Here is a 26066-nt window from a genome sequence, read left to right as displayed (position 1 = left end):
TGTTTTTTCTTAAATTGTATTTTAGATCCGTGTAGTGTTTTAACTATCCAAACTTTAATTTTTTATCTTTTTCTTTTAATTTAATATTGTATCATAATATTAAAAAGAAAAGAGAATTCTGCATTTTGTCTTCGTGGTTTATATCGTCGTGTGATGGGTTTACCCCTGAAAATGATTTTGCAAACTTTTTGGGTCCTTATGTTTCTCCGGCGGGTTCCTCTAACTCCTACCGTCAGCTGACCCGTCGTTGACTGTTAATGTCGAAGGGTAATTTTGTCATTTACCTATTTATCCACCCTGATTTAATAAAACCCCCGATTTAGGGCTTTTTTCCCATACACCCAAATATCGGCCACCCGTTCGAACATTGAACCCCTATTTTTTCCGATCACCGTTAAAATCGAACGACACCTGCACACATTGCAATGTCGACCTCGTATTCTATTAGGCCGGACAGTGAGTATTGTGACCCGTACGACCTATATGGTAAGGTGTTGCTGTGTGTTCAAACTTTTTGTTTATTTACTTTTGTGTTGTTAAAGGGTTGAATGAACGGTTGTTATAGGTGAAAATTATTTGCATGCGCTCACCATAAAACTTTTCCGTGGAAGGTATTTCGCTACCTAGGGGAAGCGAAGATACGAAGGGGGGGAAGATCACTTACGTTGATGAAGTTCAAGAATCTGAATTTTGTAAAAGTTTGTTGCTTGGAATACTTTGTAAGTTACAATATGGTTGTGGTACAGCTTGTTGTTTTCATTACAAACATCCGCGTATTAGTTTGGATTTGGGTTTAAAGCCATTGGTTGAAGATTATCATTTTCAAGATGTTTGTGATATGATTAGAGGTAGTGATGGTATAGGTAGTCACATTGTTGAGATTTTTGTAGAACATGGCAGGACTAGTGGTGCTGAAACTGTGGTATATAATTCTGGATTTGTAACTAGTTTTGAAAGTATCCATGAAGTGTGTGCTGAGAGTGTCCATGAAGTGGGTGGTGAAAGTGTCCATGAAGTGGGTGGTGAAAGTGTTGATGAAGAGAGTGCTGAAAATAGTTCTAGTGAGGAAGATGATGACAGTTATGATAGTGATGGATCAGATGAAAGTGATCCTGAGTATACGGCTGCCTTTCAAACACCCTTGGAGGATGTAGAAGTTGACATGAGGTTGTATAAAGCTATTGTAGATTTTGATGTGGTAGAAGCAGCAGGTGATCATATTAGTGATGATGATGATGGTTTAAATCCTTGCATGGATACCTATGAGAGCTCTGATGATGAGCGCTTGAGTGTCTTGAATAGTATGCTAAGAAAGTTCAAGGGGAAGGAAAGGAATAATGATGATGAGTGTCCATTTTTTGTTGGTCAGTTAATACTATTAAAGGAAACCTTGAATGAAATGGTTAAGAGTTATGCTATTCATGCCATAAGAGATTTGTATATCAAGAAGAATGATCCTTTAAGGTTTAGGGTGATTTGTTTGGGGACCAATCCTAATTTGGTTGCTGGTGAGGGGTCAAATGTGTCAAGTCAGGAAAAGTTGAAGGTAAAAAAAGGGAAATGAAACCCACTTGCCCTTGGACGATACACATCTCAAGACAATCTGTTGAGGATAATTGGTGTGTGAAGGCCTGTCACACCCTCAAAATCCACTAACGGAGTTTTACCGTCAGAGGGTGTGAACTAACAGGATCGGAATCATTAGTTATAATCAAACCATAAAAACGTTTAAATGAAAATAAGTGCGGAAGCGTAAAACCATAGAAACCGATGTTGCGTCACGCAAGACGACTTAAAAACCCAATGATAACATTTAAAATAAGTTTGCATAATTAAAAGTGTTTCAAGCAATGCATGATCCTAAACCGCGCGCCCGCCTCGGCTACCTGAGAATAACATACTAAAAGTGTCAACACAAGGTTGGTGAGTTCACAGTTTATATAAAATAAAGCGTTTAGCGTTTGCGTTCAGCGTTTTGCGTTACAGCGTTTTGCGTTACAGCGTTTTGCGTTACAGCGTTTTGCGTTACAGATAGTGTTATGTCAATTATATATCTATAGGTAGCTAGCCTATAAATCAAGTATCACTAAGTGTTCGACACCGAAGCTGACTGTTTATCATTTGCCTTGCCACCAGGTCTATCCCGACCATGGTATGTGTTTAGCCAAGATTACACCCGCTCGACCTCCAGTCGAGTTTAGCGTTGGGTGGGGTTTGTCAAACCCAGTAGTACTACTCAACAATGACTCGCTATTATCCAATATTAAACGGTTCGATGTGAATGAAGGACTTTAGTTAACGCGTTTGCCACTTAGTCTTTACAAGTGGTATATAATCTATATTAACAAAATCTTAAATGCGTTTTCGGAGTATGTTATCTCCCCCAAGTGAAAAGCATTTAAAAAGTTTAAAAGGGGAAAGTGAAACTCACTGTTTGCGAAGTATTCCCAAAATAATTCACCAAGATGCGCGTCACAGAAAAACTCTCTCTAGCGTTCTAAAACAACAAAGAGATTTTTCTAAGTGTCAGAATATTATCGAGTCTCTAGACCCGGCACATAATACCTATGCACACAACATGTTTCGTGTTTCGTTTGTGAATTGTGTGTGACTTTAATAAGTGTATTTGTGATACGCTACATGTGTAAGCAATTATTTACGTGTCATGTATTCATAAAGTACATCACTAGCAATTTCTCCCCGTAAGGGCAATTTGGTCAACACATAACAATTAACTAGCCATTATTCCCCACGAGGGCAATTTGGTCGAATCATGACAATCAATTAGCAATTATTCCCCGCAAGGGCAATTTGGTCAAAACATAACAATTATATAGCAAGTATCATGTTTCATGCATTTTCACAAAATTCAGCAGCTAGTTTCACCGAGACAGAAATTCTACTTGAAAGATTGTACTATCTCACCGATCATAGCATCACAATTAATTTACCAAAAATCATCACAAAAGAATATATGTCTTAGGTTTCCAGAACATATTTTATTATATTTTTATTCCACATAGGTTTCTCACAATCATCAAATCATTACAGCAAACTCATAACAGTCAAATTCATGCGCAACAGAATGTTATTTGAAATTCCCGTTAAACGAAAAATCCAATAAATGCAAGACAACTTAGGTTAGGTTCCTAACTCAATAAGTCAACTTCCAGAAGTGGAACCAACCCAATTGGTCTCGTAGTTCATGAGATATAATATTTACAAAACAACCTAACAGCAGGTCTGACAACTCAGCTTTGCACAACGTTTTTGTAAAATCATAAAAGTTAACCTTTACTTGTCCAAAAATTACAAGTTTATATTCTTTAGAAACTAGACTCAACCTAGTTTACTGTAGTATCAACAATCTCAACCAATTTTCACATTTACACCTCGTTACAGTCAATTAAACATCAATAACACAATCTGTCCATAAACTGTTTGCATCCAAACTCAACATATTAACTATCTATGGACCATCATTCATTCATATAACACTCTAGACTCCATAATCACTATCCATGCACATCAATTACACATTACATTCATGATTAGGGTTTTTATTTGAATTCAAATCAAAGACACAGGCAATTAACATGTAACAATATCCATTCTAGTTATCATATCATCATCAAATCAACAACAATCATATAAACTACATACACACATAAATCGGCCTCTAGGGTTTTCAATTAACCCATTAAACATCGAAATTAAGTATAAAGGATGCATAGGATAGTCGTTTATACCTTCCTAGCACCTTAATCTTCAATCAAAGGCTTGAAAACTTGGTTGTATGTGTGTATATAAGTGGCGGCAGCCGTGAGGGGGGGGGGGGAAGAGAAGTCCGATCGGGGTAGAGGAAGAGAAAGAAAAAAAGTGAGTTAGGGTATTATTATTATTATTTATAATAATACTATGTTACACTCAAGCCCCTCAACTTTCGATTGTTGCTTTTCTAGCTTAACTAACTAGTTCTAGTACATTGAGTTAACGTTTATAACGATGTTATCACACAACACATAAGTCTAACACATAATTATCACATAATTACTGTTTTGACGTTTTTCGTTTATTCACCAATCGTTTGCGTCAACTCGTTTGCGTTTCGGTGCAATTCCCGAAAGACTACACATGTAGTAAGTGTCAAGCGTCATTTAAACCCTAGTTTAAATGTAATGAAGTGTGCGTTATAGATTCAATGATCTTAAGTTTGAATTGACGGAGTTGAGTTAACGGAGTTAACCTGAAATTGATGATTGTCACAAGGCCATTCCTAGAAAACACGATTGTCTTAGAAGTAGAACAATTGGTTTGTACACAATGTCTACTATTGCCAAAGTGATTGACGTTGAGCTACAAACCACCCCCAACTTATCTGCCAAGGAATTGAAGGCCAAATTCCAGCAGATGCATCAAGTACAACTTTCTGAATCCAAGATGAGAAGAGCAAAGACAATAGCCTTGCAAAGGAAGGATGGTGACCACACCAAACAATACACCCACCTCAGATCCTATATTGATGAGCTTCTTAAAGCAAACCTAGGTAGTATCATTAAATTAGACGTTGAACCATGTGCTAATCCTAACCTTAAAACAAAGCAATTTAGAAGGATATATGTGTGTTATGCTGCTTTGGTTAAAGGATTTAAATTGCTTGGTAGAGAACTTCTTGGGTTGGATGGTTGTTTTATGAAAAGGAAATACCCCGGACAGATTTTGACTGCTGTCGGGACGGATGGTAACAATTGCTTGTATCCTGTTGCCTTTGCAATAGTGGAAGCCGAATGCACAGACTCATGGAAATGGTTCTTAGATCTCCTTGGAGATGATCTTGACTTGCCTCATGATGCCAATTTTACTTTCATAAGTGACCGACAAAAGGTATGTACATGTTGGATATATTTGTAATAGGCTAACTCATGTACACTAATTATGGTGATTTGACTGTTATAGGGACTTATTCAAGCAGTTGAGAGTGTTTTCCCTAAGGCAGAGCATCGGTTTTGTTGTAGACACATCCATGAGAACTTGAGGCAAACCTGGAGGGGAGATTTGTATAAAGGCTTGTTTTATAGGGCAGCATCGGCCACTTCTGTCCCCTACTTCAACATGGCAATGGAGGAGATTAAGAAAACAAATCTTGATATGTTTCTCTGGCTTAGTGAGATCCCGGCAGCAAGATGGTCAAGATCACATTTTTCAGGAAGGGCAAAAAGTGATAGGTTACTGAACAACCTTTGTGAATCTTTCAACAAGCAACTTGTTGGAGCAAGAGACAAGCCGATCATTACATGCTTGGAGTATATTAGAGAGTATTTGACCATGAGGATTGTGACTGTGAAGAAGATGCAAGCCACTGCAAGGGGCCCATTAACACCGCAAGCAACAAAAGCATGGGATGAAATCCAAACAGAAGCAAGCAAACTCTCAGTTATGATGGTTGATGAAGTCACTTACCAGGTATCATTATTTGCCTTACCATGATATTACAACCAAACATTTGTTAATATGCAATTATGTTCATAGGTTAAAAGTCTGATAAGCCAATGTGTGGTGAATGTGGAGGATAGAACTTGCACATGCAGGAGATGGGACATGACAGGTATGCCATGCAAACATGCTGTGGCAGCCCTATATAACATGATAGAAAACAACATGAATGTCGGTCCATTGGAGAAGTGGGTTGATGAAGCTTACTGGTTAGACACTTGGAAGAAGGTGTATAATCACCAAATCAGGCTCATACCAGGCCCTGATATGTGGGCACCCTCAAAATGCCCAACAATAATAACTCCACCTAAACATCATACTCAGATTGGCAGACCGAAGAAGAGCAGGAAGAAGGCACTAGGTGAGAAGAAGAAATTGGCAGCTAGCAAAAAGAGGAAGAGGAAGATTGAAGAGGTTTAGGAAGTGTTTTCTGCAGGAGGAAGACTTACCAGGTTGGGGCATGAAAAAAGTTGTGGAAGATGTGGAGGTTACGGACACAACATCAGAACTTGCAGGGCGCCAATTCAACCATAATGATGTCAACAAGGTGTGTTTGAGTTAGATTGATGGTGTGTGTTTGAGACTATTTAAGACTTTTGTTTGAACTTGCTGGTACCATGTGTGTGTTATCATGGTTTGTGTTTGAAACAATTTAAGACTTGTAGTATGTGTGTTTGATTTGGGACATGATGGTTTGTATGCTATTTTGACAGTATTTGTTTAATGCTTTTAAAACTAATAGCATGTAGGCAAATCATGCAAACATTACAATAGATTTAATCATGTCAAATTAAAGTACAATTCAAATGCAAACAATACTAGAAACCAACTACAATGTTACTTCCAATGACAATCATCATTTGACCAGTCAGAGTCCCACACTGGATCGTCTTCATATGGATCATGATAGTAATCTTCTTCCGGCTCACTGGTGTAGTTGAAAGCTGCTTTCACAACCTCAGGGTCATAATCATCACCAAGATCCATTTCATGTTCTTCACTTGTTCTAAATAAGGCATCTTCTTGCACTAAATAAGCCATCAACTCATCTTCACCCAATTGATATTCCTTGTCTTCCATTTGACTTTTGTCTTGGTCAAACTGAACATTCTCATCATCCTTCCCTAACTCAACATTCTCAGTTTCATCATGGCTGCAATATGACTGATAATGTGGAACACAAATTTAAAGTAAATAGATGAATCAAGAAGCTCTAAAATTTAACATAAACTAAAATAACAACAACAAAGATTACATTATCCCATACTACAAAGACAATGTTAACAGCTAATCAATAAAAACACACATAAACGAAGAACAAAAACCAACTAATTCCTAGCAACATCTTCAAGCTTGTTACTTCTTTGGTTTTCATTCTTGCAAAATCATCTTTCTTGTTCATCATCTTCACCATTGCTTGAATTACCTTTTCACAACTAGGGCATGTGGGATCATCAGCCCATTTTAGCCATCCACAACTCCCCTTCTGTAACGGACTAAATATATCAACAAACAAACAACCCTAATTCGATTCACAAATTAGAACAATTACCCCTAAATTGACCTAAGCCACACGACAGACCAAATCATCATCGATTAATAGACTAGAACCCTAATTCGTGAGTAATTAAAACTTACACAGCACAAGAATCGACGTCCCGGGTTTGCATCGGTCCTGGATATCCGGTAACATGTCGCGGCACCACATGAACATCTCGCACAAAGCTCATCTGCACGGGAAGGCTTGGAAGGTGAACCCGAGGAGAATTGACTTGACTTGGATTGAGACATCCGTCAATCGGTCACCGGAAAATGGAATATTACAGGGTAGACGGAATCTCCGGAGATGGTAACATAAAGGGAAAGAGGGTAGATCGCTTAGTTATAAAGGAATCAGGGGTAACATAGTAATTTCCCTTTTTTTAACGGGTCAACGACGGGTCAACTGACGGTAGGAGTCAGAGGAACCCGCCGGAGAAACATAGGGGCCCAAAGTTCGCAAAATCTTTTTCAGGGGTAAACCCATCGCACGACGATATAAACCAGGGAGACAAAATGCAGATTTCTCAAAGGAAAAGGATCCAAACGGTTTGTAGTGTTTTAACTATCGAAACTTTAATTTTTTTTTAATTTAATATTGTATCGAAACTTTAATTTTTTTTAATTAAATATTGATCATTTGAGTTTGTTGGTTTACCGTTTACATTTGGATACTATTTTTTATTAACTGTGTAGAGATTGAATGTTTTTACACTGGGTGGGTCTGCCCTTGTAACCAAAATGCAAAAGGTTGTGTATGGTGCCTTGGTGTGGTTTTGGATTTTTAAAACCGTTTGATTTTAGTTTTTTCGGATTTTGTCATTTGAGTTAGGGGAAAAAAAGTTATGCTGAAAAAAATAAATTTAGGTATAAATAATTTTGTTAATTATTAATTAAGTAACTGTTATATATTTGGCCAAAAATATTTGAGTTATATATTAAATTCTTATAAATTACATAAAATAGAAATCTAGAAATTTAGATCGGTTCAGTTCGGTTTTTATTACATGCAAAACCGAACTATGAACTATAAGTCGGTTTTTGTTGTTGTTCGGTTTTTCAGTTTGGATTTTTCGGTTTGGGACCAGTTTCTTGCACACCCCTACAATATATGTTTGGTCATGTTGACTAATATTTTTTTTATTTTGTGATTTAATAAAACTGGTAATCTCAATCTGTGTGTTGCGATGTGCAAACGGAAAAGAATCTACTAATGCTTATACAAGATGAATAATAACATACTTGGAAATTTTGATTTAACCTATTGTGGAATTGGAAAAGAATCTCTTTAGCGTTTGTACAAATCCAGCTTATAATACAATAATAAATATTGACACGGAGAAAAACTCTTGCCTAACAAGATGCAATAACTTGAGTGGCTGAGTTACTTCTACTTATTTTAAAGTTTTAATTCCTGATTTTATAATACATAAAAATTGATTTTGAGAACTAAATAAAACGGGGTGGCTTGGAACTCAATGATTCATGCGTGCAAAAGTTGACTTTTTTTCGCCTAGGCCCTCGAAGAGGCCTATGCGCCATCAGTGTACCTAACGCATTTGTTAACTACGATCTCCACAATAGCCACTTTCAACCCAGCGCCACGAGATGTGTTAGATTTCTCTTTGGCACTGGCGAACCAGAAGTTGGTGTGTTTCGAGCGATACGACTCCAAATTGTTCACAATGCTTTGGACTCATTATCTTATCAATATCATCCCCAAGACCCTAACTTAATAACTCATTATCCTATCATCCTAAGATACTATAATGAGGTAGCTTGGAACTTGATGATTTATGCGTGTAAAAGTTGATTCTTTCCTCTTGTGCCTAGGCCCTCGGAGAGGCCTACGTGCCATGAGTATACCTAACGCATTTGTTAACTACAATCTCCACAATAGCCACTTCCAAACCCATCGACACGAGATGGGTTCATTTTCTTCAACCACAACGCACCGGAAGTTGGTGTGGGTCGAGCCATACGGCTCCCAATTGTTGGCAAATACTTTGGACAACTCAATATCTTATCATCCCTAAGTCCCTAACTTAATAAACTCGTTTGATTCATTTGTGATTCTTCAAGTTGCAATAAACATTTACAAAAAACACATCCAAACACCTAAAATGGTTTTTGTTAGGCGAATATCGGTTAACAAACGAGTAGAACAAAATATTAATCGAGCAAAACAAATTTTGCATTGGGGCTGCCTGAAGCCCTGAACTTAGTGGTTAATCTATCAAAACACTTACCTGGAACGGGTTCGTTTGACCTGCTGATGGGAATCTGATTGACGTCTATATGACTGATCGAATAACCAAGGTTTCGCTGATCGAAACAGATCAGCGATAAGATAATGGCTGGTCGTAACGGGGCCATCTGGTGGCTATCGGCGATGACAGTCATTTTTTGTTTCTTTATAGAACATACCAAGTTGTAAAAAAGTAACATGTAATTTTATAAATATATATGTAAATGATAGGCTAACTACATATATGCATTTTCCATATATCCTATAACATATTACATAACCGCTACAGTTTCTTCAAGAATCAACCCAACTTCTACCAGAAACCTTCTTCATTCTCTCATCAATTATCAACTTTCTAACTTGCTCCGATCGGGCCCACTCCCCAGAAACCGCAAAAATGCTCGATAACTGCACATGTGCGTCTGCATTCTTCGGGTCAATCATTATTATTTTCTCTGCAACTTTCCTCCCCAAAATTGCATTCCCATGAGCTACACACCCTCTCAAAACCGATGACCACATGCTTACATCAGCATCAAACGGCATGTGTGTAACTAACGTTAACGCCTCATCAAGCCGACCAAACCTTGATAAAAGATCCACCATACATGAATAATGCTCGATTCCCGGTTCAATAAAATACTCGTCTTTCATTACATGAAACCACTTTAACCCCTCTTCAAATAAACCACAGTGATCACATGCAGATAGAACAGTAGTAAACGTAATATTATTAGGCGTAACATTTAATTTTCTCATATTATTAAACAATTCCAACGCTTCAATTCCGTACCCATTTGTAGCATAACCCATTAACATGGAGTTCCATAAAGCTTGGTCAAACTGGTCAAAGTTGGCCATTTGACCAAATATCTTTCTACCTTTATCAATCATCCCACATTTGCAATACAAATTGATGACCGAAGTTGAAACGATTATATCATATTCAAGACCGATAACAATAGCTTTAGCAAATAACGATTCACCAAACTCAAGTGATGAAATCGAACCACATGCGCTAATCACACTCGCAAGGGTAAATTCATCAATTCTCAACCCCTTTGTGTTTAACTCACCGAAACAAGCAATTCCTTCGGCTGAATAACCGTTTTGATTCAACCCTGATATCATTGAGTTCCATGAAATCAATGTTTTAGATGAAATACTGTTAAAAACCTCTTTAGCATCTGCAACTTTACCACACTTACAATAAACCATAATCATCGAGTTCAACAAAACCGTGTCGTGTGTATCCAACTCGTTGAACAACTCGCACGCGCTAGTTATCCTACCACATTTAGAATAAGTGTCAACAAGCACGGATGCGACTATAAGATCACGTATCACTCCAAATTTACACGCGTGTGCATGCATTTGTGTTGCATAATCAACAAAGCCTAAACAATCACACGCGTTTAAAACACTCACGATAGTCGAAACATCTTCACGAGTCCCGTTTCTTCTCATTACATTAAACATCATAAGTGCTTCTCTTCCCATATTATTAACAATATGACCCGAAATCAAAGAGTTCCATAGACCAACACTTGGGTCGTTTTTCATTTCAAAAACTCGTTTCGCATCCGTCACGTTTCCGTTATTCAAGTATGCAGAGATCAACGACGATAGAGAAAAATAATCAACGTACGGAAGCGTTTGCAACACTCGGTTCGCATAATCCAAATCGCCGCATTTCCCATACATGTTCACTAATGAGCTTCCCAAAACCGGGTCAACGTTGACCCGGTCAACGACTACAAAACCATGTATTATTCTCCCTAACTTAAGATCTAACAAATCCGCACACGCACCAAACACCGTAGCTAGAACATACGCATCCAACCCACCGTTTCCAGATTTCATAGCTTGAAACAAACTAACCGCTTCCAAGGCCTGCCCGTTTCGGGCATACCCATGAATCATTGCGTTCCACGCCACCGCATTCTTGACAACCATTTGATCAAAAACCATTCTTGCAAGACTCAGCTTTCCCGCCTTAACAAAGCCGGATACAACCACATTCCACGTAAAACTATTCCTCTCAGGCATTGCGTTAAACAAGCGTAACGTCTCGGCGTCGTTGCGTGAGTTTACGTAGGCTTCGATCAGCGAGTTCCAAGTGAAGGGGTTTCTTTCGGGCATTTCGTCGAACAGCTGGTGGGCGTTGGGCAAGTGGCCGCATTTAGAGTAAAGTTGAATGAGACGGTTGGTCAGTGTTATTGAGGAGCGAAGCATGCCTCGTTTGAGTAATAAGGGGTGGAGTTGTTTGGCTTGGTTGAGTGAGAGGTTGGTTGTGATGGTTTGTAGTAAACGACTGCATGAGTGCCAATCAAGATCCATATTTGCTTTGCTTGCTTCAAGTGTCTATATTCTCTTTGGTTTGTACACAATCATATATATATATATACTTCTTGTGAGCTACTCTATTATTTAAGATTTTAAGGAATATAATTATATGTTATGAGCCAAACAAGTAATATACTAAGAGTGTAAATTGTAATTACAATTTAAAAAATTATGAAATGTTTCTTCAGATTTAATCATAAACGGTAATATTTTATTCCTCATCCATTTACCACTCCAGTCCCCAAAAATGAACACCGCTAGCATAATGTGAAGAATTCATTATGAATGCTCTTAAAACCTTTTAACATCCAAACCCTTCGACTGATCCTTCTATAGTTGTGGACCGAGGAAGATTCGAGGGAAACATAATCCAAATCCACCCACAAAGAAGCCAGACAAAAAGTAGAAATAATAGCAATATAACCATTCAGTTACAATCCATTTAACATTACAACACTTGACTCAAAAGAATCATATATCATAATAATCAAATACAATAATAATACCTTAAAAGAGAACAAATAATATACAACCAAAACTTTTTCATCCTCCACCAACCAACCAAACAAAATTTTAAAGCAGGCAGGTAGGTGGTGGATAATGAAGAAAAGATCACAATGGCATTAGCCAAGTAATCAATCTGAACCAAAGCTTCATTCCAGCACCATGTCCTAATGAGGAACGACAGGTCAAGCGGACAACAGGAACCAATGTTCCAGCCACTTGGGATATGATCGCTTGAATAAACTCATGCATACTGTGTCGCTCTGCTGGAGAACACCGTTTAATATGCACTTCATCGCACCTACAAATTACAACACAAAATATATAAATATAGAAATTTATTATTTTTTTTAATTTGGAATTTGAAAAATAGAAAAAAAAAAAACAAAGGCTAGTAGCACCATACCATGTGTACCAACGGGCTCTTTGATACGACCACGACGACCTAATTTTGTCCAAACTTCCACGGGCTGTATTATAACAAACAAGTCAACAAGAGTAATAGATAGAGGTGTAAACAAATCGAGCCGAGTTGCTCGTGAGATATTCGCAGTAGGCTCGCCTCTTTTTAATATAAACAAACTCAAGCCCAAGCAAGACATATAGAACTTAACCAGGATCCCAAGCCTTATGAGCTTCAATGAGCCTATTAGTTGTATATCATTTGTTAAGTATATATTTTAAAAATTAGAACAGTAATAACCAAGTAACTAATAAACAAAAACGAGTCAAGCTTGAGGTTTAGAAATAGAGATCAAAGCAATCCGAGCCCATGCTTAGGCAAACTCGTTCTCGGCTCAGCTCGTTTACATCCCTAATAACAAACCGTATGAACAGATGTAACTAGGGTGTAAATGCGCCGAGCCACTCATAAGCAGCTCAAGATCGACAAAGCTTAAACAAGCTCGAGCCTAATACTATATTTAGCTCAATAACCTATTCTTTATATATAAAAAAACATAAATCATAATTTGATTACATATAAATATATAAAGTAACATATAATCACAAGTATCATTATATGTATAATTAAGATAAAAAATAACAAAAAAATGTATATTGTGTTGATACATAAAAAATGAAATTATAAATATACATGTAAAAATAACTATAGTATATAACTGAATAATAATAAGTGAACCGAGCTCAAGTTTGAGCTTTCCGTTCGACTTGTTTTCATCCCTAGTATTAACCACAAAAGAAAGAAACACATACCTTGAACCACTTCATGTCCTCTGGATTATGAAACATATATCTAACTGCAGCTTTCGATTTTGAAACACGTTGAGGATAACTAAAATAAAAAAGAATAAACAAAAGATGAAAGTCAAATCTCTTATCTCGGATGCTAAAGAACCAAAATAAGTATATAAAATGTTAATGAAAACAAAAACCGATTCTTACCCAGTTAAAATGATCTTTTTCAAAATAATCTTATCAGCATCAATACTTTTTAACGAGCCAACAGCAGCCAGTGTGGGTGCAACAGAATCACCTCGATTCTTTAAAACAATTAAAGGAAGAGGAGGAAATGAAATTGGTGCGTATACTGATGCTATTGAAAACCGCCCTGCGTGTAGAAATCTTTCCATCTTGTGTTTGTCTGAATTGAAATTATCGAAAGTAGGTCTGCAAGTTTTTCCAAAAAGTGAATAATAGTATATACAAAACAAAAAATTATAATGTAGATAACTCAAACCTTGTGATAAACTGTCGGAAGCCAACGTGAAATATCAATTCTTCTTTGGCTTTTATTGGCTCAGTGTATGTCTCGTGTTTCTTTAACCTGTCAAAACATAACATAAAATCTCATGAATCATGTAGCCTGTAAACAAACCAAACATTCGGTAAAACGTTCATGAACAGTTCGACAATAACTTCATTTATGTTCATGAATTGTTCATTCATTTAAATTTGTTTATGTTCATTTTACTATGATCATTTACGTTTTATTAATGTATACATTCAAATCTATTTGGCGCGTTACTATATAGTCTAGTTTTATAACCTTTTAGGCCCAACATCTTTTCACATTACTATTTACCTAGTTTTAGCTCATTTATATTAAATTCATCTATGTCCAGTTATGTTCGTTCATTTATACTATAGGCAAACAAACACAAACATGTTCATTTTAGAACAAACAAACACGAACAAGAAACCTGTTCGTTTAACTGTTTTGTGTTTGACCGTTTAAAGTTAAACAAACAAACATGCTCCGTTCGAGTTCGTTTGGTTCGTTTACAAGCCTAAAATCATGTTTTTCAAAAGCAAAATCATCACAAAAAAGTATGTAAGTTCTTTTTAACCATATCCTATACGCTAACTATGTATTAAGCACAAAAACAATGATTTTAAACTAACTTTTTCACCTACTCTAACCTATTACCTAACCTGCCCATTTTGACACATAATTACCGGCGTAAACAAGCCAAATCAAGCCCAAGCTTGACCTTGAGCTCGGCTTGCTTCGACCTCTATGTTAACTACATGAAAACAAAATTATATGAATAATAGGCTCAACTTAAGCTCGGTTTGTTTCGAGCTATATGTAAAATATTTTAATTTTTAAAATGAAAATTATATAAATAATAAGGTTGTTTAGGCTTTTGAGCCGACTAGAGCTCAACTCAGCTCAAGCTCGGCTCGTTTAATCTTACAAAGAGCTCGAGTTCTGAGCTCTATGTTATATACATAACATAGAAAAGATACAGAAACAGAAAATGCATATATAATAAGATACCTAAAGTGAAGAACAGAAATCTTTGATTCATGTTGCAAAAGACCACATGCAATAACCGGCATCGTCTTTGCCAAAACGCATAGTTTTGAAGCAATATGAACCGGGACTTCATTAATGTAGAGTGCCACATAAGAATTTGCAAGTACACATTCATCTGAACTTCCGTGTTCCATGTCCCGAGCTTTAGATAACACGTGCTTTTGTGTTCTAGTAAAGTTATCAAATGCAAAGATTCTTGCATATTCTTGAGGTAAAGATTCTTAAATGAACATGAATATAAGGATATAAAAAATCGAAAAACTATGAGAATCATAGTTTCTTATTATATAGAGCTTACTTTCGGGTCCCACGAAGATGTCCTAAACGACTTTAAGCCTTGGTATTTGGCAAAACGTTTCCTAGCAGGAATGTCTACTTGAACATCCACTTCATCAGGGAACTCTGAAACAAAAAATTCAATAAATCAAACAAAAATATATTTGGCAAATTTATGCATTTATCTACAAATGGCTACGATTAAAATATCTTTTATGCCCGAGTAATCAGTCAAACGTGATAAACAAAGATGTTGAAAAAAGTGGACAAAGAAGCCCGTAGTGGCCACAGGCCTGTAAACAAACTGAACGATCAGTGGCATATTTGAAGTTTGTTTATTTAGTTCACGACTGAACAAGTTTACAAGAACACGAATCTCTTTCGTTGAGTCTGCTATGTTAGTTCATCTATGCTCATTCATTTACGTTTGTGAACCGTTAGTTTACACTATCAACAAATAAACATAAACAAACACACTCTTTTTTGTAACGAACGAACACGAACAAGAAACTTCAATCTTTTAATTGCTCATGCCCGATCGTTTGTTTGGTTAAAATTAAATGAATAAACACAAACATGCGCCGTTCGTATTCCTTCAGTTCGTTTACAAATCAAGTCCATACCCTCATCTTCAGCATGCGCCTCCTTTATTTTTCGAATATCTTCTTCTATCTGCTCCTTAGTCAAATTATCATTATCCTGCATGCCAAACAAAGATATTATAACTTATCATATAAAAATATAAACCACATAAAACATAAAAGGTTTGCTAAGATACCATCATCATATTATCAGCATCAGTTTCATCATCAGAATCATCCCTAAGGTTGAGTGACGCCTCGTCAAACTCACGGTCAAACTTCCCACCGTCACTTTGACCAGTCGACTCATGTTCTCCATCAACCACCATGCCATTTTCTGAACCATCATCATCACTTTCTGAGTCAGACACATCAGATTCATCCACAATCCAAGCAGCCTGCAATATATTATCAAAATAAAATTACATTATATAAATCATGAAACCATCAAATGAACAATATGTGGACACCGGTAAAAAAAACTACACACCTGGTATTCAGAAGTACCGCGTGGAATAGACCGTTTTTTCTGCTTCTTTTCTTTATGTAATCTGTCAGCTTCTTCCATCTCCGCCTCTGTTGGCCATGTCTATATACATAAAGATTTAAACAAAAAACATATTATGTAGTGTCTGAGAAATTCTAATTGTTCAAGAAAATAGTATAAATTATTTTGAATAATTTATATAGAACGCATTAAAAATTCTGCACTTTATAAATAACCATAGTAAAAAGTACAAAAAAAAAAAAAAAGAATCCTCTGTAGAAGTTGCCTGTTCGCCTTGAAGAGAATCAGGTATATTTTCAACAAGTAAAGGTTCTTGCTTCATAGGATCTGGGAGTAATGTTTTGATGACCTGCAACATTTCAAATAATAATAATAAGTAAACATCCTAACACTGTTGGCAAGTTCGTTAATATTAATAGAAAACATAATAAATCCACTAGCTTCAAAAGAAGTTGTACTTGTAAATCATTTACTTCATCCGCATCCATAAAATCCGGACACAGATCCTTTAGAAGTTCAATCTTTCCCAACTGAAAATCCCCAGCACCCGCTACATGAACCTGACAAAAACCAAGTTAAACGCTTTAACCAAAACTTTGTACCGCTGAGTGTGTTATATAGTTAAATACTTAAATAAATGCATACCAGCTGGTTTACTGAAAGATTGCGGGCTCGAAGATAACCAGTGATGCGAAGTGTACATTTTCCAGACTCATCAGCCGCCTTGTCCACCTGTCGTGGTATAAAATACACATTCATATATTAATAACTTATAATCAAATATGTGCACTTCTAAACTGAGAGTATTAATAACAACTTAACTTGTGAGCCATTAGATAAGGCCGTTGGGTACACCAATGAGGTATTGTGAGCCTTTGTTCCTTAAAAAGAAACATGAACTACATAGAAACCATGTCAAATCAAGAGTCAGACAGTGGTCAAAGACGAGCACGAGTTCAAACCAAAACTTTGGACTTACAGATGTGCATTAAATCGAAAAAAACAAACGCAAACAATAAACAATTGTTTGATTTTATGGTTTCGTTTCGGTTTTGCATGTAATTAAACCCAAAAAATCTAACCAAACAGAATTATAGATTTTCATTTTTAAGATTGAGTATTTATAAGAATTTAATAATTAATGTAACTCAATAACTAGTCCAAAAGTAGAAAAGCCAATTAATTATTAATTAACAAATAGATTTAGGCACAATTGCACAAATTCATTATTTTGGGTGAACTTTTCTTGGCCCAAAGATCTTAAGCCCAATAACCTGAAACCAAACCTAAACTGAAAAAACCATAACTGAACAGTTTTTGGTTCGTTTTGAGCCAAAAATCGACCCATGAACACCCCTAACTTTATCCGTCAGATCATGAGACCTATCACACCAATTGTCTTACAAAAATTTCTTAATACTGTATCAGAGTGTCAACTGTCAACTATGTTTACAAAAAAAACAAACATAATGATTTGAGACTTTCTACGCATTAGAACTTAAATACTCTTTGGTGACTTTTGACATGTTTTTTAAGCTAGGGTCTATTTTTTACTCAACTAACTAGTTAATACTACTCATAACCAGACTCCACACACTCTTAAGTAAATGAGTCAAAACTGCCAATGCCAAATAATATTATTATATACCTTGTGCAAGTCATCTTTAGTATCTGCTGGATAAAACTTGCAATCTTCAGGGAACTCAGAAGAAAGACTAGAAATGCATGTTTTCTTTAAATCATTTCTTCTTTTCAAATCAGAAGGTAAATCCTGATAAACAAATAATCCAACCATCAATAAAGACAATATACTTCTTGTGTACATTGTAATCATTTAAAATCAAAACTTCGGTGTAATGCTTACTCGAAGGAAAACAACGGTACTTGGTAAACCGGGAGACCTAAACACAGAGAGACACTGAGAGCCAAATTCATCACTGTAATTGTTGGAACTACCGTGCTCGCTTGAACAGCTAGCAGAAGCCACAAAGACTACTAAGTCTGCAATCTTTGATAGAAATATACAACAACGTCAATTCAAATCAACCAAAAAAGTAAATATATGTAAACGTATGCATATACATATAGACATAATGTTCTAAAAACATGAAGCTTAAGTACCTTAGCCATCTCCATACATGCCATCAAATCACCATGTGGTGCTTGTAGGACCTACAAAAATAGTACAAAATTTGAGAATGTGATATTAATATATATATTCCATATTGTTATTAGTGTCAACAAGTCAACCTACCGTTGCTCTTAGCCGATACTCAGATGAAGCAACTGCTGGTAATGAAATTCCATTATTCTCATTTGACAGTAATGCCAAAAGATCCCCTGCTAATGAGCTTACATTTGTAGAAGCAGATAGCCCAAACAAAACCTGATTTATGAAACAAATTGGGATTTTGTAACTTGTAAGTTATAATTAGTGATCTATCATCTGGTCAGTAAAGTAAACTGTAAACTCAACGTCAGGAATACTCACAATAACACGAGGAGCACTAGTTGTTCCACTAGAAGCCCTTTTCTCTTTCAAAAGTGTAGCTCTCTTTTGCTCTCTCATCTACATCATTCAAAACAAACAGTTCAATTTCTACATAAAACCAAGAAACATTTTCTAGACTAAAACGTAACAATTTGCATTTAATTTTCTACATATTATAAGTTTGTAACTAATGTCAAGTGTCCAAAATGCAACTTACCATTTTGTTACGTTGCAGTCGAGCTCCCTTAACCGCATTGCGATCAGGCTTGCTGATCTTGCTTTTATCTAAGTTCCAGTAAAACAGTTGAAATCACATAAGACAATCCATAATTTATCTGATACAAACTATGAATATTGAAAATAAAATTCGTGATTATAGTTTACAAATAGGCAATTTGCTACAAAAATCTAACTATGTATTTGTAACCCAAATTACATACTAACAAACTCAACCAACTACCAAACTTAACTAAGCTTTTATGCTCTTAATAACTAGAGAAGTGCATGGGTCGGTTCGGTTCACTCTTTGAGTCTTTGAAAACCGTTTGGTTTCTATATTTTCGGTTTTTAGTTGGGATTCAGATTGGTATTGGTTTTTACAGTTTTTCATTTGTGCTTAAAATTTTGGGCTAAAAAAAGATAATAAAAAATTCAAAACTAAAGAATTTTGGGCTTTTAGCCAAAATTTTCTTGTTAGTTAATAATGAATTGATTATTACACTTTTAGACTAATGCATTTGGGTCATGCTTTAAATTAATTTATTATAAATTACTTACAAAAATAAAAAAAAAATGAAAATTTGTAAGTTTGGTTCGGTTCATTTTTTTCAATTTTAATAACACTCGGAAGCGACACTGAACAACCAAAAGTGGTAAGTGGTTTGGTTTTTACAAAAACATAAAATCAAACAGTCGGTTTTTGTTTCATTTCGGTTTGGGTATCTCAGGGCTTTTTGGGTTTCATGCTTAACCATTATACAATTTAAAAAAATTAACTATGTACTTACTTGCAACCCTAATTGCCTATTAACAAACTCTTAACTACCAAAATTAGCTAACCTCTTAACAATAATACAATCAAATAACTAACCTTATTTAACTAAAAAGATTCATAATTTACCCACTATTACTTCAATTCAAGCTCAAAATCATATATATAAACAGATACAAAGCTTAAATCTTTACAAAAAAAATATCAAACCTTTGACGGATACTTTGTGGGTATTGCGAGATGACTTAGAAGCGAAACGGGTTTTATGGGATTTGTTAATTTGAGAGCGAGAACCACCCGCCATTGTTGTTGCAGCTGAAGAACAACAATAAACCTTAAATTTAAAAAAAAATTAACTATGTACTTACTTAAGACGAAGAAGAGTGTGTGTATGTTGTTTTGAGGTGTTTATGAAATGGGCTGGTTTATGGCCCATTGTTTTAAATTGGTTGGCCCGGATTTAATATAAATCACCTGGTTCATGTGGATTTTTGACCCGACCCATTAGTTATTATTAATTTTTTCTCGTTTTAAGGTTATAAAATTTGGGTTTTAATAACATGGACTTTTACCTATTGACCAATATTAATTGCAGTTTGTCATTGATTTGGGTTCTAAGGAGTGATTAGGGTTTTTAATGACAAGAGAAAACAAAGCCATTAGAGTATGTACCGATGGGGTGGTGTCGGATGCTTTTAAGGCGAAGTTGCGGCGGTAGTGGTTTTTGGTGGTGGCCTTCGATGGTAGAAACGATAGTCCTTTAGTGGTGGTGGATGGCTTTTGACTGGTGGAGAGGGTTTGCAAGATAAGAAAAGAGTTATGGAGATGGTTTAGAGTTTAATTAAAAAAAATGAGGTGTACAAGAATTTATATTACTGAGGGGAATTTTTATCATTTACATTCATTTAATGGACAAAGCTAACCTTCATCCATTATAAGGACCAAGATGTTAGCTGCTTTTAAATAGTTGGTCTAAACATTATTTCCTGGAATATTGGGGGTGGGGGGGGGGGTGGGGGATACGTCAGCGATATGCTGGTAAATCGTTGACTCTAAAAACATTTTTTAAATCTTTCTTTGACTGACAAGATAGTTTTCTGAAACACCCTCAGCAGAAACGTCTCTTATTTATGGAATTTGTACCACTTGCCATACACACATAGTTACGGTTCTCCGGGAAATAAAGCCCTTTGGGAACTGACGCCCATTGGAACTGATGCCCATTGGAGAACTTTTATTATGATATCTAATCTGCGGCCACGTAGCCTTGATTGATAGACTAGATTAATTATGTTTGGATCCAGACACATGTGTACTTGGTTTGAGTTTGCTTTTATTTTCTATCTTGTATTTTAATAGGGATCATGTAATCCCAAAATCTTTATTTGATTGTCTTTGTTTAAGATAAACAACCCATTTATCTTCACTGAAAAAGGTCATATTCACCTGTGACTGTCTGTTCCGAATGATGAGGTGATCTCGTTTGAAAACCTTTGTGAATGAATGAATGAATGATTGACCTATAATAAAATAGGTTTATATAAATATCCGGATCGTCTTTTAATCCGGCTACAGGCCTTTAGTCTGGTTTTGATAACTTAAACCTTGATTGATCTTTTGTTCGAATGAAATTTTTTTGATATGAAATCTTTCTCTTTATTTGCTAATCATGTGCTATGTTTCTTCTTCAAGAAGAAATGTCTATGATATGTTTCTTCTTCAAGAAGAAACGTTATTTGTCTATAACCGTTGTATATAAACTCTTATGTTTCTTAATCATAAAGAAACATTATACCTCTTATAGGTCAAGCTTATCTTTCTTACTCTTTAAGAATTATTAATTTAACTATATCCTCATGTATGTAAATTCTTATATTTCTTAACCATGAAAAAGTTATATTTTTAGTTATAACATTTGTTTATATAATTTTGTATTTTTTAATTATAAAGAAATTTTATTATTAACTTTTTAATTCGATTAAGGTCTAGGCTATACCCCTGACTAGGGTTTAAGCCTTTAAATATAATTTGGTCAGAATCCATACCTTGCTTGACTTAATATTTACCTAGACTTTCGGTAGCACTTCCGCACTAGCACGAATGTCAGGAGATTCTTGATCTACCTTTCTTGGCACGCAAATCGAGGCAACGTTCGCGGGTCACCGGGTCGTGCACGTACTTCAAGGTAGAATGCCAGGTTACATGGCATGGGTTACGAGGTTCAGCGTGCCAAACGTGATTGACACGTAAAACGAGGTTCACATGTCGTGGGGATTTGTCGATACGAATTTTGAGGTGCCGTCGGTATATGGTGTGGATTACAAGGTTATTAATTGTCTGGTCGCGACATGAAAATCGAGGTAGATAGAGTATTTTCTAGAGAGAGTGTGTCATACCCCGACTTAGGACCTAGACGTGTGACCACAAGTTGGTACCGGTTTTATAAATATATCAGAGTTATAGGTTAGTTTTAGCGGAAGACTTTAGGTTGAATTAATTTACATTGAAAATTTACTTGGGAAGTAAATACCCAAGTATTAGTTTACAAAATATATGTTTCATATTACAAGGATTTTAGTTATAAAAAACGGAGCCATCTTGTAAGCGCTTCTATCTTCATTAAGACTCCAATCCTTGCTAATGCTACTTATGCTTAATTACCTACAATGGGTTGGAAAAATACGTCAGCTATATGATGGTGAACACGTATGACTCATTAAAACATTTGAATGACATTATAATACAATTATAGTTTTCTGTACACTCAGCAGAAGTATTTCTATTTCTAGGCTTTGTACCACTACCCTACACACACACAAGTGTTCCCCGAGCCATGGTAGCCCCTGAAAGGAGAACTAGTTATGACTGTTAGCCCGCGACCACTTAGCCATAGATTGTTTAGGCTGAACAGTTATGTATGGATCCAGACACATGTGTACTCGGTCTGAGTTGCTTTTATTTTCTATATTGTATTATAACGTTTTTAGAGATCACATAATCTCATGTAAACGTTGACTGACTTGTTAAGACAAACACCCGTTCATCTTATCGAGTATAAATATGTTTTGAATGATTGAAAACTTTAACGTATTCACACGTACCGTCGGTGTTGGAAAACCTTGACTGTGAATGATTGAGAATGATATTTATCCTATACATAAATAGGTTTGTATAAATACCTGAATGGTGTTTTGATTAAGCTGTGATTGCTAAGCTTAACCTTGAAATCTTTTATCTTTGATTGTGAATGAAAAAACTTAGTTTCTATGTGACGTTTGATATAACATGATTTGGTTTAATAGGTTATAACATGTTAGCAAGTTTCTCCAGGTAAGTAAACGGGTCCCTCGGTTGATTGGGATTTGTACGAATTACTTTTCGTTAGGCAAGAAACTTACTACTAGTGATATCATCCTTACAATTTACTGCATGCCCGTCAAAATATATCTTTGGTTAACATTACTTTACTATGAAGTAACGTTTTATGAAAACTCGTTTATGAATGTGAATGTTTACAAAATACTTTCAAGGTTAAAGGCCATAGCCTCGATTGATTGTCTAAGCTATAAATTGAATAACTTAAACGTAACTCCTACCTTTATACGGATACTTATAATGATAATAAGAAAAAGGCAGATCTTGATCTACTTGCTTATATGATTACTACTCGATTATGACTTCGTTACTTGCACGAACTTCGAGAAAATGGCACGTCAGCGCACTACGGAAATAGGGCACGCCTTTCTATGCTAAGTGTGTGTAAAGGAAGATGAAATTGGGATGAGAAGGCCTCATACCCGTATCCCCCTTTTATAGGCGTTTCTGGTGCCCCATCGCGATAATCGATGGGTTTTCTCACACCCGTCGCGTATCGCGATGCCGCAATTTGACGTCACCTTATCTGGTGGTGACACGTGGCCTGCCATATCGTGCCACGTGTTGACACGTGGTTGGACACGTGTCCACGATACTGAGCCTTGTCATCGCGCTACGCGATGATCCCTTAGGTTGGGCCATCGCTTATCGCTAAGGCGCCCATTTCTGGGTTTGTGTGCAAGTCCGCCGCGTACGCGATGGGCTTAACGCCTATCCCATCGCGTATCGCAATGGATGGATTTTTTTTTCCAGATATTTACAAGTTTAGTCCATATACTTTCTTAAGTTAGTATATTTGACTAAATTCTTATACACCTTTTGAATGATCTCGTCCTCGAGATTTATTGGAATAGATAGGGATACTTCTTCTTCATTTCAGACTCAAGCTCCCACGTATACTCGGGTCCTCGTCTTGAATTCCATTTGACTTTTACGAGCTTGAGATGTTTATGCTTGAGGAACTTGACCATGCTATCTTCAATTTGAATTGGTTGTTCTACAAACTTAAGCTTCTCGTTGATCTTAACATCTTTTAATGGAATGGCGAGAGTTTCGTCAGCTAAACACTTGCGTAGATTGGATACGTGAAACATGTCGTGAATGCCTTTCATTTCGTCGGGTAACTCTAGACGGTAATCAACTGGTCCGATTCTATCTAGTATCCTGAATGTTCCAGCAAAGCGTGGACTCAGTTTCCTTTCTTCCCGAATCTTACTACACCTTTCCAAGGCGAGACTTTCAATAATACTTTATCGCCTTCTTTGAATTCTAATGGCTTGCGGCGAATATCCGCATAGCTTTTCTGTCTATCTCTTGCTGCCTTCAATCGTTCATAGATTTGTAAAACTTGATCAGTGGTTCTTTGAACAATTTCAGCTCCATATAACTGTCTATCACCTGTTTCAGACCAACATACAACTGTCTTACAATTTCTTCCATACAAAGCTTTAAATGGTGCCATTTAGATACTCGTATGATAACTATTGTTATACGATAATTCCATTAAAGAAAGATGAGTGTCCCAACTTCCTCCTAAGTCGATAACACAGGTACGAAGCATATCTTCTAATGTCTGAATCGTATGTTCACTTTGGCCATCAGTTTGGGGATGGTATGCAGTACTTAAGTTTAATCGAGTCCCCATTGCTTTTTGAAAGCTTGACAAAAAATTTGAAGTGAAACGGCTATCTCTATCGGAAATGATGGATAGTGGCACACCATGCAACGATACTATGTTTTCAATGTACAATTGTGCTAACTTATCCATGCTATACGTTTCTTGAATTGGAATGAAATGAGCAGACTTGGTAAGTCTATCTACAATAACCTAGATTGCATCATTCTAGCGAGAAGTCTTAGGTAACTTCATGATGAAATCCATAGTTATCATATCCCATTTCCATATCGGGATTTCTGGTTGTTGTAACAATCCTAACGGCTTTTGGTGTTCAGATTTTACCTTAGAACACGTCAGGCATTTGGCTACATATAAAGCAACATCCTTCTTCATACTAATCCACCAATAATCATTCTTTAAATTGTGATATATCTGTGATACATCTTGTCACTTCCAGGATGCATCATATACTTTGACTTGTGTGCTTCTTTTAGAATCTTTTCTCTTAGATTTCCTACCATTGGTACCCAAATCCTTGTACCAAGTCTTAGTATTTCATCACTTCCTTTGACTAGTTGATCGATTGTACCGTTCTATTTTACGGCTTTAATGTTTCCTTCTTCCAGTGCCAACTTCTGAGCTTCTTTTATCTGACTGGCTAAATCTACTTTAAGTTCCAACCTAAGAGCTCAGACTCTTTTTGGTTTCTCATGTTCCTTCCTACTTAAGGCGTCAGCCACAACATTCACCTTTCCTTCATGGTATATAATTTCACAGTCGTAGTCATTAAGAATTTTCATCCAACGCCTTTGCCTCATGTTTAATTCTTTTTGATCAAATATATGATTTAAACTTTTGTGATCAGTGTATACGATGATCTTTACACAATACAAGTAATGTCGCCATAACTTCAACGCGAAAATTATAGCGCCTAATTCAAGGTCGTGTGTGGTGTAATTCTTTTCATGAACCTTTAATTGTCTCGAAGCATAAGCAATTACTTTCTTTCCTTGCATTAAAACACATCCCATTCCCGTGTGAGAAGCATCACAGTAAATCGTAAAGTTCTCTAGTCCTTTTGGCAGGGCCAGGATAGGTGCATTGGTTAACTTTTGTTTGAGTGTTTCGAATGCTTCTTCTTGCTTCGGTCCCCATTCAAACTTAATTGTCTTTCTTGTGAGTGAAGTTAATGGAACGGCTATTCGGGAGAAGTTTTGAATGAATCTTCGGTAGTATCCGGCTAAGCCTAGAAAACTTCGGACTTGAGTCGGTGTTTTCGGTTTCTCCCATTTGGTTATAGCTTCTATCTTTGCT

The 26066-nt window shown here is 36.2% G+C and overlaps 1 protein-coding gene and 1 pseudogene across 1 annotated transcript; both read right to left on the bottom strand.

Annotated features, from left to right (window-relative positions):
* Window positions 1–9516: 9516 nt before the first annotated feature.
* On the bottom strand, window positions 9517–11620 carry LOC143572751 (putative pentatricopeptide repeat-containing protein At1g77010, mitochondrial pseudogene; annotated as a pseudogene).
* Window positions 11621–12010: 390 nt separating this feature from the next.
* LOC143572753 (uncharacterized) lies at window positions 12011–24246 on the bottom strand. The gene is made up of 24 exons (XM_077057821.1): window positions 23999–24246; window positions 19970–20093; window positions 19859–19867; window positions 19776–19791; window positions 18986–19053; window positions 18769–18846; window positions 18532–18663; window positions 18399–18449; window positions 18142–18285; window positions 17926–18048; window positions 17102–17176; window positions 16923–17012; window positions 16736–16837; window positions 16543–16626; window positions 16260–16358; window positions 15967–16167; window positions 15812–15887; window positions 15213–15314; window positions 14874–15135; window positions 13830–13916; window positions 13535–13759; window positions 13346–13424; window positions 12537–12600; window positions 12011–12431 (listed from the first exon to the last, which is right to left on the bottom strand). Exons 1-24 carry the CDS (start codon window positions 24244–24246, stop codon window positions 12316–12318), a joined length of 2655 nt encoding a protein of 884 aa, XP_076913936.1. The 3' UTR covers window positions 12011–12315.
* Between the last annotated feature and the right edge of the window lie 1820 nt (window positions 24247–26066).

Source organism: Bidens hawaiensis, unplaced genomic scaffold, assembly GCF_021521415.1.
Source record: "Bidens hawaiensis isolate Kalapana, Puna unplaced genomic scaffold, B.hawaiensis_p1.1 tig00026005_1, whole genome shotgun sequence".
In the NCBI taxonomy this organism is placed as follows: Eukaryota; Viridiplantae; Streptophyta; class Magnoliopsida; order Asterales; family Asteraceae; genus Bidens; species Bidens hawaiensis.
Note: the sequence above shows the minus strand (reverse complement) of the source record. Positions and strands in the feature narration are given on the sequence as shown.